The sequence below is a fragment of the Euleptes europaea genome, chromosome 10, assembly GCF_029931775.1.
Source record: "Euleptes europaea isolate rEulEur1 chromosome 10, rEulEur1.hap1, whole genome shotgun sequence".
Lineage (NCBI taxonomy): Eukaryota > Metazoa > Chordata > Lepidosauria > Squamata > Sphaerodactylidae > Euleptes > Euleptes europaea.
Genome location: NC_079321.1, coordinates 20430080 through 20446740, shown reverse-complemented (window position 1 = coordinate 20446740; position 16661 = coordinate 20430080). Strand labels below are relative to the sequence as shown.

General features: G+C 45.5%; 1 protein-coding gene across 1 annotated transcript in view; it reads left to right on the top strand.

The window, feature by feature from the left end:
• MFSD2B (MFSD2 lysolipid transporter B, sphingolipid) overlaps positions 1-9567 on the top strand; it is a 38707-nt gene extending 29140 nt beyond the window's left edge. The window contains exons 12-14 of the mRNA XM_056856890.1: positions 2843-2986; positions 8160-8336; positions 9480-9567. Coding sequence (XP_056712868.1) covers positions 2843-2986; positions 8160-8336; positions 9480-9537 — 379 coding nt within the window. The 3' untranslated portion in view covers positions 9538-9567. The remainder of the gene's footprint in view (positions 1-2842; positions 2987-8159; positions 8337-9479) is intronic.
• The last annotated feature ends 7094 nt before the right edge of the window (positions 9568-16661 follow it).

Here is a 16661-nt window from a genome sequence, read left to right as displayed (position 1 = left end):
GCCAGCTGGGTGATCTAGGGCTAATCACACACTCTCAGCCCCACCTACCTCACCGGGTGTCTGTTGTGGGGAGAGAAGGGGACGGTGATTGTAAGCCGGTTTGATTCTCCCTTAAGTGGTAGAGAAAGTCAGCATATAAAAATCTCCTCCTCCTCCTCTTCTTCTTCTTCCTCTTCTTCCACTCAGTTTATGACAGAACAACCATGTGGAAGGCTTACAAGATCTGAGATTGCTGATCTATAGCAATGGGTCCCAAAAATGAAAAATTGCCACTGAAATGACCTGAACCCTACTCACATTTGGTTTTAAAACCAAATTTATCATTAATGTTATTGAAATGGCTAAGTGTGGAGACAGGACACACTAAAAGCCCTTTTCCCCCTATTACATCTATCGTTTGACTGAAAAACTACAACGTGTGTTTGCTTTTTGACCAGTTTTCTCTGGCTTTCTGTCCCACCTGAACAATTCCTCACCCCCACCCCATGGGCACACAAATACCACAAAAGAGGTTCACTTTTAAGGGTCATCTTTGTTTTTGTTTTATTTAAATACAGTTTATGCACAATTTGGATGACATTCTAATTTTCCCCCAGTTTCGGGTTTTTGTTTTTTTGTTTTTGCAGAATTAAACATTTTGTTTTGCCAGCACCAATGTGATGGAGAATTCAAGAGAGCCTCAATCAGTCTGGGTTTAGAACCTCCGGATTTGAATCCATGGAGATGACTAGAATTTTTGCTCAAATTCAACATTTGGTTTCTGAGTCTACAAAATTTACTTATATCCCATTTTTCTCCCCAGTGGGGACATCATTCTCTCCTCACAACAACCCTGAGAGTGTGACTGGCCCAAGGCCACCCAGCAAGCTTCTCTGGCAGATTGGGGATTCGAACCTGGGTCTCCCGCATCCTAGTCCAACACTCTAGCCACTATACCACACCGGCTATTTGGCCAGGTGTGTCGAAGTCCAATTACACACTGTTACTAGGCATTAAATCTACACGATTAACAGTGCAGTCCAGCATTACTCCAGTCAGGAGAGCCAGCGTAGTATAGTGGTTAAGAGCAGTTGTTTGGAGCGGCGGACTCTGATCTGGAGAAACGGGTTTGTTTCTCCACTCCTCCACATGAGCTGCGGAGGCTAATCTGGTGAACTGGATTTGTTTCCCCACTCCTCCACATGAAGCCAGCTGGGTGACCTTGGGCTAGTCACAGTTCTCTTCGAGCTCTCTCAGCACCACCTACCTCACAGGGTGTCTATTGTGGGGAAGAAAAGATTGTAAGCCGGTTTGATTCTTCCTTAAGTGGTAGAGAAAGTCGGCATATAAAAACCAACTCCTTCTTCTTCTTCAGTCTCAGTCCACTTATTTCAGTGAACCGACTCTGCATAGGATTGCCCTGTACAGACGGTGATTAGAAACGGTGTGATGGGATCCACACCCCATTCAATGACTTTTTGATTTCCCAGGCTCACTGCACAGCATTGGAAGCAGCTGTTTGAGCTGACTGACATTGATAATCGCTGGGTTCGTCCTGCCATTTTCCCCTGACCTGACGTGTCCTTGAATTGGGAGGGGATCTGCGAAACGTAACAGGCATGAGGGTCTGCTTCTCTCTCGATTACTTGTAGTGGTGTAGAGAGCCAGCGTTTGATTCCTGCACTCCTCCACATGAGCGGCGGAGGCTAATCTGGTGAACTGGATTTGTTTCCCCACTCCTACACATGAAGCCAGCTGGGTGACCTTGGGCTAGTCACACTCTCTCAGCCCCACCTATCTCACAGGGTGTCTGTTGTGGGGAGGGGAAGGTGATTCTAAGCTGGTTTGATTCTCCCTTAAGTGGTAGAGAAAGTCGGCATATAAAAACTAATTCTTCTTCTTCTTCTAGTGGGAAGACACTGCCATATTTGACTAATTAAAAAAAAAAGAACATGTGAAGCAGCCCTAGGAGACAGTCAAACCTATAGAGGGGCTTAGTATCTGAAAACCCTAAAAGGATTATGGTACTAAAGTGATGGGGGGAAATGTTAATGCAGTTAGCGTTGGGGTTTTTTTTAACAGCCGACCAAGCAACTGTTCATGTTGAGGAAGGACTTGGATACAAAAGTGTTTTCAGCCAGTGGAATAACGGCTGGTTTTAAGTTCTTTGAGAAACTGATTAGAGCTGCAGATTCCCCCCCCCCCCAAGGGGAGGGGGATTTCTCTCTAAAGCAACTGAATCATTGCAAAGGTTTTACAACTTTCTGTTTTTTTTGTTCACTGGCATGTTTCCCAGGAGGACTTTTGTATGCTTTATTTCAGTTTTATTTCCCATTGTTCTGGCTATCGCAAACCTATCAGCCAAAGCAATTAAATTGGACATTAATCAAGAATGCATTCCCGCTCCTGCTCACCCATGCTTATTATCTAATGGCAATTCTCTCGTAGTGCTAGTCTCTGCCCTCTAACCTGAGAGAGGTCTTTGGAAGGGGGTTCCGATGCAAATAACCTGATGCAATCCGTTTGCAATGCCTTGGGGTTTTTGTGTGTGTCTGGAAGCAATTTTCCTCCTGGCCAGATTGGGCAAGGATCCACCCCAGAGGTTTTTTTTTGCCATTTTCTGGGCATGGAGTAGTTGGTCACTGGGGATGTGGAGGGGGGGTAGTTGTGAATTTCGTGCATTGTGCAGAGGGTTGGACTAGATGACCCTGGTGGTTCCTTCCAACCCTATGGTTCTAGGCTTTCTTAATCATGCCATTAAAAGTGACAGTGTATGCAAAATGTAGGCAAACATTTAAATGCCCTGGAATGTCATGGAAATATGTGACGATATGTCTTTTTTTAAAAAAATTGTTAATTAAAGGTCCATGTTGCCTGATGTGGTCGACCACTTTCGCCTGCAGAATCCTTGTTCAAAAGGACATGAAACCATCTTCTATTCTTCATACGTCTTTTTTACGAAGATGGCAGCAGGAATTGGACTTGGCATTTCTGCATCCTCTCTGGAGTGAGTAGTTCCATTAATTCAAAGAAGACACCGCTGAAACTCACCTTTTCCTTTGCTCATAATGCTCACCTTCAGTGTGTTTCCCTGTTGCATCGTGGGGACTTTCTGTAGAGAAATTTCCCTCTTCGCACCCCAGCGGTTTGTGAATGAGAAGCTTCTGCGATGCAAGGGAGAAATCTGGAATGCTGATTGTGATTCGATCCCCACCCTAAGCTTCTCCGGTGTCGGCCAGTTAATTTGGGGGGGATGGGGGATGGGAGGGATCAGATTGCCCTATCCCAGTTGTGATTTGGGGGTTCTGATCCCTCGTTTAGGAAGTGTTTTGATGCAACTGTGTAGGAGGCTTCCCTGGTGGGATGAGGAATCAGAATGCTGAATTGAAGAAGAGTTGCATTTTTTTTATGCCAATTTTCTCTACCACTTAAGGAAGAATCAAAATGGCTTACAATCACCTTCCCTTCCCCTCCCCACAACAGACACCCTGTGAGGTAGGTGGAGCTGAGAGAGCTCTAAGAGAGCTGTGACTAGCCCAAGGTCACCCATCTGGCTTCATGTGGAGGAGTGGGGAAACAAATCCAGTTCACCAGATTAGCCTCCGCCGCTCATGTGGAGGAGTGGGGAATCAAACTCGGTTCTCCAGATTAGAGTCCACCGCTCCAAACAACCACTGCTAACCACTACACCATGCTGTTTTGAGCCTTCCTTTCCTTCCTGGGAAGCCTCGTGTCTTTGCTGGGTGGGGTGGAATCAGAATGCCAAACTTCAGCTGGGAGTCAGTGTTCTGATCCAGGCTGCACAACAAAGGTCTTCCGTGCTGCATGCTTCCTGCGGGCTGTATGGTTGTTTATTACTTTGTTTACAGCCTGCCTTTCTCCCCAGTGAGGACCCAAAGCAGCTAACATCGTTTCCCTCTGCTCCATTTTATCCTGGATACCAGGTAGATTGGGCTGAGCGTGTGAGACTGGCCCCAGGTCACCCAGCAAGTTTCCACGGCAGGGTGGGGATTCGGACCCAGAGTCTCCCAAGATCCTAGTTGATGCTCTAGCCACTGCACCGCCTTCTGCTTTATAACACGTCATGCTGTGCACCTGTTTGGGCGTCTTTCATGTCGAGGAGGAGGCTAAGCTGAAAACCTCCTGGGAGTGTGTTTACCCCATAGGAATGCTTTCAAACAAGCAGTTTCCCCATATGCATTCTGAGCTTCACAGCCACAACGAGGGTTTTTAGTTGCCTCTCATCTTTTTATATGCATTTTAAGCCATTTCAGTTAGACATAGCTTTTATTGCCTACGATTAAATATCCCTCAGGGTTTTTTTTAATAGTAGACTATTTTCTTTGGTTAAAATATGTCATGGAAGCCTTAAAATAGGACAATAGTGCTCCAGATAGCTCACAGCTGGAAAATGTAAAAATCAGTAAAAAAAAAAATCCTTTTGGCTCAATTTTTTGGGGCTGATTTTGCTCTGGAAAAGGGAACTTTTCAGCACTGGCCAAGTAAACGTAATCTGTATAACTCTGCTGCTGTTGTTCTTTCTCGGTGCTGACTTTTAACTTTCTGGCATCAAATGCATAAACATTTCCCCATCACTGCCAAAATTATGCCTGGATTTAAGAGAAATATATATGTATATTTGCTTCACTGTTTTATTTTTATTTTATTTATAACCCTCCCTTTTCCAACTAAGTCGGGCTCAGGGAAGCTTCCAACAAGTAATATATTATACAATATGATACATATGTTTGTGAGAGAATATATATATATGTGTCAAATGAGTGCCATACGCTCGCATGTACAATGCTCTCAATAGACCCAACGTTGTGTTGTGGTTAGAATGTTGGACTAGGATCTGGGTTTGAATCCTCTCTCTGCCACAGAAGCTTGTTGCCTGACGACGGGCCAATCGCACGCTTTCAGCCTAGCCTGCCTCACGGGGTTGTTGTGAAGATAAAAAGAGGAGAGGAGAATGTTGTAAGCCACTTTAGGTCCCCATTTAGGGTTGCCAACCTCCAGGTACAAGCTAGAGATCTCTTGCTATTAAAACTGGTCTCCTGCTGATAGAGATCAGTTCACCTGGAGAAAATGGCCGCTTTGGCAATTGGACTCTATGGTATTGAAGTCCCTCCTCAGGCTCCGCCCCCAAAATCTCCCACCGGTGGCGAAGAGGGACCTGGCAACCCTAACACACATTGGGGAGAAAAGTGGTGTATAAATTACGTGAAGAAATACTGTATTTTTCGCTCCATTAGACGCACCGGACCATAAGACGCACCCCCCAGCTGGCCGTTGGGGCGGGGAACGCTGGCTCGCGTCGTTCTGGCGCGCCCAGCCGGCTCTGTGCGCCACGCCCGCCTTCCTTCCAAGCTAGAATGTGTGTCTTATGGACTGGGCTAGGGTCCATAAGACGCACATTCACTCCATAAGACGCACCAACATTTCCCCTCACTTTTGAGGAGGAAAAAAGTGCGTCTTATGGAGCGAAAAATACGGTAAATAGCAACAAGCAGTTTGCAAATGTGCATGTGTTGTGGAAGCCTGGGGTGGGGATGGGGGTGCCTGTGGTGAGACGGATCAGCCAGAGTCCCTTTCTTCGGTGGCGGAGTGCACTGCCTCTTCACACACCCTTCTGTCTCCATTCCACCTACCCTGGACAGTTGAGGTAGGTTAAACCACAGCCACCAGCCTAGTTTTTGGATTTCGCCCCAGCTCACCACCCCCCACCTCCTCTTCCCTGACAGCACTTCTCTCATTGCATGGAGGAGCTGGCTGGGTCTGTCTGCCACATAGTCTGAGATGTCAAACCCCAGCAGAAGTTCGAGAGGTTCGATTAAAAGATGGCATTCAAAGTGGGAAATGCAGAAGTCACGAGAAGCGGCAAATAACTTTCCCAAAAGCAAGGAGGTTTGCATGCCCGTCAGGTCAGGGCAAAGAGAATGGGGTTTGCCCAAATGCCAGCGCAACACAATGCAGCGGGCAGCTCTGCACAAGTGTGCAAAGCACAGAGCAACTACTTAGGCTGGCGCAGGGGGAGGGGCTAAAACTTGATCACCCACACACCAGGGATTTGAACTGAGTGCTCACTGCCACAGAAAAGCTATGGGATTCAGCTTAAAAATGCAGAATGAGCAAGACAGCCAGGCAAATTAAAGCAATAATTAAAAAAAAAATCCCCTAATCCTGAAACTGGTCCCTAGACACTAGTTTCCTGATTCATCCCTTGGGTTCAGCCAGCTGGTGGTTTACACTGAGGACACAATGTCCATGGATAGCAGCCCACTGTTGCTGAGCCATCCTGGGAAACTCACTTTCCTGGGAGGAAAGATTTACAGATTTTCAGAAGTCCCTGCCCTGCCCCCCCTGCATAATACTGGGGCACACTTGGTAACCTGGCTGGGAAAGGCCGTCTTAAACAGGGGTGTGTATTCAGCAAAGCCAAACAGAAAAAAATGTGGTTGTAACCTGTAGCCGGCAATCTTGATCCCAAACAAGCAAACAACAACAACAACAACAAAAACAGAAAAAGCTTTTTTCAGGATCATTTCAGGATCACCAGCTACAGTTGCTAACGGTGGTGGTGGGACCTCTGCAGGTATTTAAATCCCCCCTCCATTGTAGTCTATAGGGAATCTTTCTGGGGCTTTGGGAGAGCCTGTTTTTTTAAGATAGAGGTACCATATTTGCAGCATAGATGCTGGGGACTCTCCTTAGAAGAACCCCCAGGTTTGGTGCCTCTACCCTGAAAAACAGTCCTTCCCCAGAGCCCGAGAAAGATTCCCAGTAGGGTATAATGGACCCAATTTTGGGGGGATTCCTCTAAAAAGCCCATACCATTATGGGGATTCGGTATTTTTCAGGAATCCCAAAACATTTCCATTCCAGTATACCTGAATCTGAATTTCACTGTTTTGTTTTTGATGCACACCCCTAATCTTAAGGCTTGAACTTTACCTGGGAGACTGAAGGATTTAACATCTGCTTCCAAAATCTCCATGGCCACTTCAAACACTGGAGAGGTATGCTCTGTCCACCAGCAGCTCTCTAGGGCACCCACCCCTCGGGAACCTTCTCAATAACGTAAAGGGCCAGTCTGCCCCTGGGACTGTGTGTTTGTTTGGTTAGGTGAATTTTGCACTCACATATAACACAAAGACTTCAAAAACATGATGGGGAAAATGTCAAATGGTAAAAGAAAAAAAGGAATTGTTTAGAAGGCACTCTAATATCCGCAGAGATGTCCTCGTACAGAATCAGCCTTCTGCATGCCGAAATGTTGCAGATGTGATGTGCATCTGAACTGCAGTGTTCATCGGAGCCCCGGTGAAGTGGTGGGGTACAATGTTTTGGTGCATATTCGCATCTTGGCCACTGTTTACACATGGTTACTTGCTCTTATGTCATGCTGGATCAGGGCCACCAGGTGTACATTATTATTGTTTTTTAATTGTCAGATTTGAAACTGCTATTTCTTCAAACACAGGCTGGATTTTGTGCTCTTTTTTATTGTTTGAAGACTCCATAAGTATGCAGGGGTTTTTTTAATTGTGGTGAATGGGTCAGTTTAAATTACAACTGAAAGTGGTTCCCTCTCCCCCCTCCCCAGTCTAAAAAGTCCAATTCTCCGCCCCTGGTTTTAGTGGCTGAAGACAGAGAATCTAATTCACAGGATGGCTGGCAGATTATTGGCTCTGCTGCACTCTGGTGAAAGTTTCCAGATTCCGGAAAGATTTAACTGGATGGATTTTAAAAAAACTAAACCTGGCTAGTAGTATACATGTTTGTAGCTTTACGTGAAGGCGGAAACGGTGATTCCTCAAAAGTGGAACTGGGCAGCCAGGAATGTCAACCACAGGAAGTGGATATTGGTTGCTTGGTTCTTCCAACCCTGTCCACACGGACAGAGGCCAGAATGTGCACTCTCTCTTTCTTGAAGCATTCAGCAATCTTTGAGCGCTGACTTTTATCTGAAAGCGCTTAACTTTCTGCATTACTTGTGGTTGGAACTGCACGTTTGTTGGCATGTGTTGGGCCCACCTGGGAGAAAACAAGACTGCTCCCTTGAGCCAGTGAGAGACGGCAGAAAGAAATGAAAGCAGGATTTCAAACGGGCAGGGGGGGAGTGGTGCTTTCGCAGTAAACCGAGATGAGAGGATAACAGCCGTATGCCTTTTTAATAGGTTTGTTGGTTACGAATCAGGATCCTGCAGGCAGTCCGACAGTGTGGTTACCGTGCTGAAGGTTTTGGTTGGAGGGGTCCCTGCCGGACTCATCTTCTTAGGCTTATTCATACTCCTCTTCTATCCAATCAACGAAAAGAGTCGAAAGGAAACAAAATATGCCCTGGAAATGCTAAGGTTGGTTTTGTATCTGCGATAAAGCTGCGGCTCTTTACTACATATGATTTTTCTCTCTCTTAGTTAAGAAGCCTGCTACTACTCTGTTCTTTACTACATATGATTTTTCTCTCTCTCATTAAGAAGGCTGCTACTGCTTTTGGGTTAGCCTTTTTAATACACAAGTATGTAAAACTACTATACTGCTGTATTGTCCCAATATATAATGCTAATTACAGGCAATACTCTTACCATTTTAGAAAGAAAGGCCTTTGAAAGTCATATCTCTTGCATAATAGCATTTATAATTGAAGTATTTTAAGAGTTATAGCCCTTCTCATTTGTAACCACTTCAGATTTGCCAATCAAGTAAAAATATCTTCCAAGAAACAATAATCAAAGAGTACATCAGTGATCTTTAATGTGGTACCCGCCAAGGGATTCCCTGGCACCTATTTACTTTTTCCCCAAAGCCTCACTTCCCCAAAGTCCAAATCAATTTTCTTGGTGACTTAGAGCCCATTCCTGAAAGGGAGGGGGGAAAGCTCCTTAGGACATGGGTTCTCAACAAGGGGGGAATTCCCCCCCAAGGGGGAATTTTAGGGTTCGGGGGGGGAATTGGGATCACTATTCAGCAAAGCGTGATGTCCTGCAGATGATGTACAATCTGTAAAATTGTAGTTTGTTTTTTTGAGTTATACTATCTTGGGAAGGGGGGAATTATAATCTGAACAATGGTGAAAGGGGGGAATGGAGCAAAAAAGGTTGAGAACTACTGCCTTAGGAGGCACAGGGTGCCACCTTATCACGAAAAACATGCCAGCATCTGGAAGCTGCCGGCCCCCATCACCAGTTCAGCCACGCCAGCAGGGCTTTCTCCGAAGGGCAGCTTCATCATCCTTTCACCCTGGGAACACCCCTCATGCTGTGGCGATGCTGTGCCACCTTTTTGGGTGGTGCAGCCCCATTGGAAGCAATGGGGGATTCCCCCCTTTTAAAAAAAACTTCTGTTTTTGCCTCCGTGGCAACCAGGAAGCTGCAGATCTGCCCACCCCCGCCCCCCTTCAGGGTTGGGCTGCCCATGCTGCCATACTATACCCAGCCAGGCTAATGTAATGTTTATTCAAAAGCAATTCCTTTGTCTTTTTTAAAAAACAACAACAGGCAGACTCATCCAAGCACTGAAAATATTACTGAGAATGAAGATAACACTTCGGTCTGAAAGCCTGAAGAGAAGCCGCATGTGGCAAGGGAAGCCCCGACCCGGCAGCAGCGCTTAATAGGGCGATCTTTTGTGTTAATCCCACTGAAGCTTTACCGCAGCTACACTGGAAGCTTCTCTCTGTCAACAATGTGCGCCTTCCAAATGCACGATAATTTGGGGGGTATATCTTAGAAGAGGACTGCCTAGGATTTGTTGTTCTGAAAAAAGGTGTATTGTATCGTACGGCTCTGGAGGAGCTGCCGGTTAAGAAGCAGTAGGCGGTACTCTTTAATTCTGAGCTACAGCCACAGTATCCATCTTGAGGAAGGCATCTTGTCCTGGAAGAGACAGAAGGCTGGGCCTTAGGAGTGAGTGTTGGAGAAAATACTGAAATAACAAAGAGTCTTATGGCCCCTAAAGACCTATCACATTTATGGTGGCCTTAAGCGTTCATGAGCCAGAGACCGGGCTGTGACTCACAAAAGTTTATGCCACAATAAATGTTAGCCTTTAAGGTACCACACGACTCTTTTTTTTACTTTAGGTTGCAGCAGATCATCAAGGATATCACTTTGCCTTTTTTTTTTTTTAATGCTATGGCGTGGCACCAAAAAAATGGATACTTCGCCTTAAAAACTACTGACCAAAGTACAACTTAAAGGATCATGTTCTCCTGATCCAAGCAGTTTCTGTTGGGCACAGGCTTGCCCTATGTCGCTTGTCCTAAACTTCTAAATACTGCTGCGTAAAACGTTTTGAAAAATCCTTTTCCCCATCCACCCATGCTTTCCTAGTTCAAAAGTATGACCTCTGTGCCTTGCTTATAGGTGAAGGTGCTAGGTAAAGGTAAAGGTAGTCCCCTGCACAAGCACCAGGTCAATACTGACCCATGGGGTGACGTCACATCCCGACGTTTACTAGGCAGACTATATTTACAGGGTGGTTTGCCATTGCCTTCCCCAGTCATCTTTTACCCCCAGCAAGCTGGGTACTCATTTTACCGACCTCGGAAGGATGGAAGGCTGAGTCAACCTTGAGCCGGCTACCTGAAACCGACTTCTGTCGGGATCGAACTCAGGTCATGAGAAGATGCTAAGCACAACCTAAAATAAGGGTTCTTCCTGGTTTTTGTTTAGGCGTGTAGTTGTGCTGTTTAAAAACACAACTTGATATAACTATGTGCAAAAATGCACTGCCAGATAATGGATGCCATTAATCGCTTGGTTTCTGTGGGTTTTTTAATTGGAGCCATTTTCAAAATTCTCTTTACAAGGCCTTAGACAAAGGAAGAGCATCTGGAGCCACACTTTGACGCTCCAACAACAAAAAAGACCATATTCCTGTTAAATAACTAGAAGCATGTAACACCAAGAGAACAATTCCTGATTATTTCCCTAGGGACAACAACATTGAACGTGACTACTCAAACCCAGGGATTCAACTGGAAAAATTGTGTAGATTGTGGCCGGGCTTCTGCCCAGCTCAGCATTGTGCCAAAAAGAACGAGTTCTAAAACCTCAGAATCTCCTTCTGCTTCCAGTGGCAAAATTGTAGTATTTTTAAATGGTGCCTCCATAATAGTAGTTTGTATAAGCAGTGATTTTCCTGCCTTCTTCTTCCTGCTGCAGTTCTTCTATCCCTTGTGAAATGCTGCTGTTGTGGGTCAACATACCCTCAGCAACATCATGGGGGGTCAAAGGGGGGGCTATAGTGGGGGGAATTGATAAAAAATCACCCTCTGCCATTTTATATATATGTATATATAATTTATGCTTCAGAGGTTTTTAAAAAGGAGAATATTGTTAATGTTGAGTATTTTTATATTTGAGCAATTCAGAGTACAACCTGTCAGGAACACTCCACAGCGTCTAGTGAAATGAATGGGAGTTGTGTAGGATTCAAGGACTTTTCATCTCAACGGGGGTACAAAAAATCTAGTGAATCTGGCCTACAATATCACTGAAAAATGAGTGCTCTCCCAGAATGCATTCTCGGAATATGATTGAGCATCCTCTACCCATATAAGACTTTTATAGTCATTGGAAGGAAAAGAAACAAGTAGCAGAGCTGGAACCAAAGCCGAAAAGCTAGGATGTATACAGTTAAAGGAGCGAGCATTAAGGCTCGACATGTTGAATTTCACATTGGTCTTATATGCAGGGACGGTTCCTCGCAGTCACCCCCGCCGATGGCTTTGGGGCTTCCTTTTGATTATGCATGCCTTTTCTGCCCGTTAGAGGCCACCTTACTCTGCCCCTGTGTTTTGCCCGTGTTTTCCAGATGCTGTTTTAGCCAGAATCTGGAAAATGCAGGCAGAACCAGGCAACCTCTGACGGGCGGAAAAGGCATAAAAGAAGCCCCGAAGCAGTCAGCAGGGGTGACCGCGGGGAAACAACCCTGCATAAAAGGCCACTGAGAAAATTCAGTAAGGCTCCCCCTCTCTTTCTAACAGTCCCATCCTAAGTAGTGATGACTATTGGATAAAATCATTGAAACAACTATGTCGGGCCTTCAGTGTTCCCCCCCTCACCTTGTTCCTAGTTGTGGGGAGCGCGCTCTGGCGTTTTCGTTTAAGAGCATGCAGCAACTCCAAACTTGAGCCAGCTTTCAGCAACATAAACCCAGAACAGCCATTTATCAGTTCTCTCAAGAGTAAACAAAAATAGAGAATTGCCTTAACACCATATCCTCTGCAAATTTTGTAATGAATTTAGCGATCTGGGTGCTGAAAACTGAAATGGCAGTGATTATGTTTTATTGACCACGCCGTGCTTCAAATAAAAATCTGGGCTAAGTATTTTGTAATAGCTCCGCTTGCATTTTTTTTTTTCTCTCAAAGCAAACTACTCACTTAGGAAAGCTTTGGGTATATTTCTTTAGCCTTCATCTATGGTTTATGTAGCAGCTGATGGAACTAGCCTGCCAACTTCACCATATCGAGAAATTACATTTGAGGATTTAAATGGGGGAAGTATGTTATTTCTTGTTCGTTGTGACTGTATTTCTCAACAAAGCAGGAAGATTTATGCTTAATCCTGAAGGCTTCTAGAATTAAATTTATCTCCAGTCACAGAGTTGGTGAACGATGTATACAGAACAGAATAGGGGAATATCTAAACGTTTATCTCATGGCTTCGAAGGGATGTAAACTTGCAAAGGACTTGAGAATAGGTAACTACAATTTAAAGAAAGCCAGCGTGGTGTACTGGTTAAGGTGTTGGAATATGTTTCCAGGAAACCCAGGTTCGAATCCCCACTCTGCCAAGGAAACTTGCTGGGCAACCTTGGGCCAGTCACACTCAGTCCTGACCCTGGCAAGTATTTGGATGCAAGACCTCCAAGGAATACCAGGGGTGTGATGCAGAGGCAGGCAATGGCAAATGTCTCTTACCTTGAAAACCCTACGGGGTCACCATAAGTCAGTTGTGACATAATTGCAAAACCCCCCACCAAATTACAATTATAGGAGTCTCAGATGTAAGAATTTATTTCAGTGTAAAGTAAGGGACACCTTTTGCATGGGGTCAGGTGCACACTTTAGAGTACATTCACTGTCCTATTGTGCCCCCTACTCATGAAGGATACCAAGCTGTCCAGAGAAGTAGCCAATAGTTACAAAAGTGTGCCTATTTTGTGTGTGGAGGCAGAGCTAATGAGTGAGGAAAAGGAACAGGACATGACTCCGGGATTTAACACAGGCTTTGTTTGCCTCTTAGTTGCATCTGGAAATTGTCTTTTAACGGAAGCAGACACTGGACTGAATCCAGATAGCTTTTTCACTCCATCTCACTCAGCTCCCTTCCTTACTATAGCCCACATCTCACCTGCCTTTGTCTATGCAGGTACCATGAGCCCCTCTTGGATGGTCAAAGGGGACTCTCTTCCTCTGTTTTTCACCAGCAGCAAAGGTAATTAGATCCAAGGCATTGTGGTTTATATAAGATTATGCTTGGGAGATGTGGTGGAAAATAGGCAATAGCCATCCTCTGTGTTCTATGGCTGAAGCTGATATATGCTTCTGCAGTTGCATGAGGCTGCACTGGTCAGTTTCAAAACTTGTGATTTCTTTCCACCCCCATGCCCTTGGCTAGGCTCCTGTGGCCTGGCTGAGCGGTTGCCAAGTTGAGGAGTCATTAATGGGGGAGGAGCCCCAAAACCAGTCTTCCCTGCATGCAGGGTCTCTGACCCATTGTCATGTGTTCTGCATAGGGTTACGGCATGCCAATAGGTGATGGGAATGGGACACTGGATTGGTGAAGGACCTCTGGGAGGAGTGTAAGTGCAAGAGGTCCCCGCCAATCCCATGGCTGACCAACTATCCCTCTCCAAGGGCACCAAAGGATGAGGAGGGATGAGGTGGAAGAGGTGGGCAGCAACCTCCAGAGCCGGGTAGTGTGGCTGCTGGTACTCCCAGAGACGTGGGGGACACTGGCCCCTTGCCTGGGCCTGCAGCTGGCTCTTCTATGTGGGAGCCAATCGAGTGGCAGTGTCTGGAGACCCTGGTCATTTATGCATGGGTGCTTTCACTCATGTTAGCCCCCCGGTCTGCATCAGTTGTCCCTTGGAGTTATGCATGAGTTTTCCATCCATTAGAGATGACCTCGTGCCCAGCCCTCGCAATGTCCAGGTCTTCCCATTCCTCTGTTAACCCGCCTCTTCTACCTTCCCTGAGCAAAGCCCGGGTGAAATCCCCATGCATAAGGCAAAGTGCAGGGCATGCAAGCTTAGTTTCAGTCACAGTGAATTACAAAGCAGCATGTAAAGAGGCAGGGACTGAAATGCTTCCTGGGAGCTCTTTCTGAGCAGAAAGAAGGTTTTTAAAACCAAGGCTTGGATTTCTCTCCCCCCACTCCTTTCAGATTGCTTCGGTTTTTTGTTGTTGTTCTTTAAATGCTTTTTTATGCGGCAAATAGGTGGGGGGGATTTATCTCACAGTAAGCACTATGTGGTGTTGGAGGAGAGTGTTACGGATTCCGTGGACTGCCAAAAAAACAAATCAGTGGGTTATAGATCAAATCAAGCCTGAACTGACCCTAGAAGCTAAAATGACTAAACTGAGGCTATTGTATTTTGGTCACATCATGAGACGACAAGAGTCACTGGAAAAGACAGTCATGCTAGGAAAAGTTGAGGGCAGCAGGAAAAGAGGAAGACCCAACAAGAGATGGATTGACTCAATAAAGGAAGCCACAGCCTTCAGTTTGCAAGATCTGAGCAAGGCTGTCAAAGATAGGACATTTTGGAGGACTTTCATTCATAGGGTCGCCATAAGTCGGAAGCGACTTGACAGCACTTAACACCCACAAGCACTACAAGTAAGCCAATTACAAAGCAGCATTTAAAGAGGCGGGGACTTGATTTGAGCTTGGAGACTGCTGGTAGATAGATTCCCAACAGGAAAGTGTGGGTCCAGCGAGCAACGAACCTCAGGTAAAACTCCCATGCATAAATAAACCCAGCCTCTTTAAGGGGGGGGGGGTTTCTGCAGACATGGAGCCCGTATCCCTGGCCACACTCCTTCCCAACCGTGGGTTGTGACGAATGCTGGGATACGCCCCGAGCCTACCCACCACTAATTGGTTCTGCCTGCCCTGTTTGTCACAGCCCAGCCATTACGACAGAACACCCCGATGGAACGCTACGGCACATTTACTGGGGACGCTGATGCAGTCTCAAAAACCCAGCTAAAAACTCTTTCCTGCTGGCAGCTCACTTTCTAAACCCTTCAGGGAGCAGACTAGCGGCGCCACAGTTACACCAGGAGCCAGCCACCACGGCACAGGCGGCTTTCAGGATTGCACTTCCCAGTAGCCATTTTTTATTAGGAGAAAACAATTGAATAGTAGGGTTGCAAGTTAAGGGCATGCTTACTAATTATTTTTAGATGATGGAGAAGGATTCTTCACCTGGAGAAACAACCACTTTGAAAGGAACTGTATGTCATGACTTTTCCCCCAGCGCTTGGGTGATATTACGTTGGCTCTCATTTGCTCTCTCTCGTGCATCAACTAAATTTAATCTCCAGTGTTGTTCGGCAGAGCATTTTTTTCTTCTGCCTCAGCCTTTCAGAGACCTGCGTGTTCCATTTGGTTTTGCGCCACTGCTTCATTAAAAATATATATTTGCAATTGGATGCTTTGATTTTTGCTGCTTCTTGCCAGAAGACCAAAAGGGCAATCTGACCCCAGTTCCTCCCAGCACCATTTCATCTATGCAAACCTGCTTGGCAGTTCCACACAGAATGCATACAGCTGCAAGCTATCTGAGGAGTACGATTTCAGCAAATGGCCCAAGGCATCAATTTAGTCATCTTCTTCATTGAAGTAATCCAGTTTTCTACAAATGATTTTGCATGGGTTTGCAGATTCCTTCAAAAGTATCATTTGCACAGATCGGTTTCCCCTTGGCGCCTAATTTGCAGTTCAGAAAACCCGAGCAACAATTCTACGTCACTTCAACAGTGCTTTAAAAAAATCTTGGTGAAGGGAAAAGCATCTTTCCTTTTGATTCCCCCCTGCCCCAGTATTTTTGCTGTTACATTCAATATTTGTATTAACATGCATCTTTTTAAAGGTTTTATTTATGCGTGCTGAAGAGCTTCTTGCGGTATCTCCCTTCTGAGAAGATGCCAGTGTTGCCCAGGTTATTAACGGCACTTAGAGAACTTTGACATTAGCATTGCAACAAAACACGAAGTGCTTGGGTTGTATGTGTGTATGTTTAGATACCTAACTGCACATATGAATAATCTGGCTCATGATCCGTGTGAACAAGCCCGCACCGCATCCAGTTCCAATATTCTCCTATTACAGGGGTCGCCAAACTCATTAGTCAAGAGAGCCAAATATCAACAGTACAACGATTGAGATTTATTTTGAGAGCCAAATTTTTTAAACTCAAACTATATAGGTAGGTACACTGTTTATTAACTTAATAAACTTTAATTAAAATTTAGCAGAAGTGGAAACCAGTAGAGCGTCTACTGCACAGTGGGGTGGTGAATGGCTGTGGGGAGAATGTAACCCCCCCCCCCGGTTCCTTTTGAAAGAGGCACAAAGTAGCAGGAAGAGGGGAAACCTGTAGTAATAGGCCAGGGGAGGGCTAACAATTGCCAGACAAAAAGGGCCACTGTTTTCTCCCCC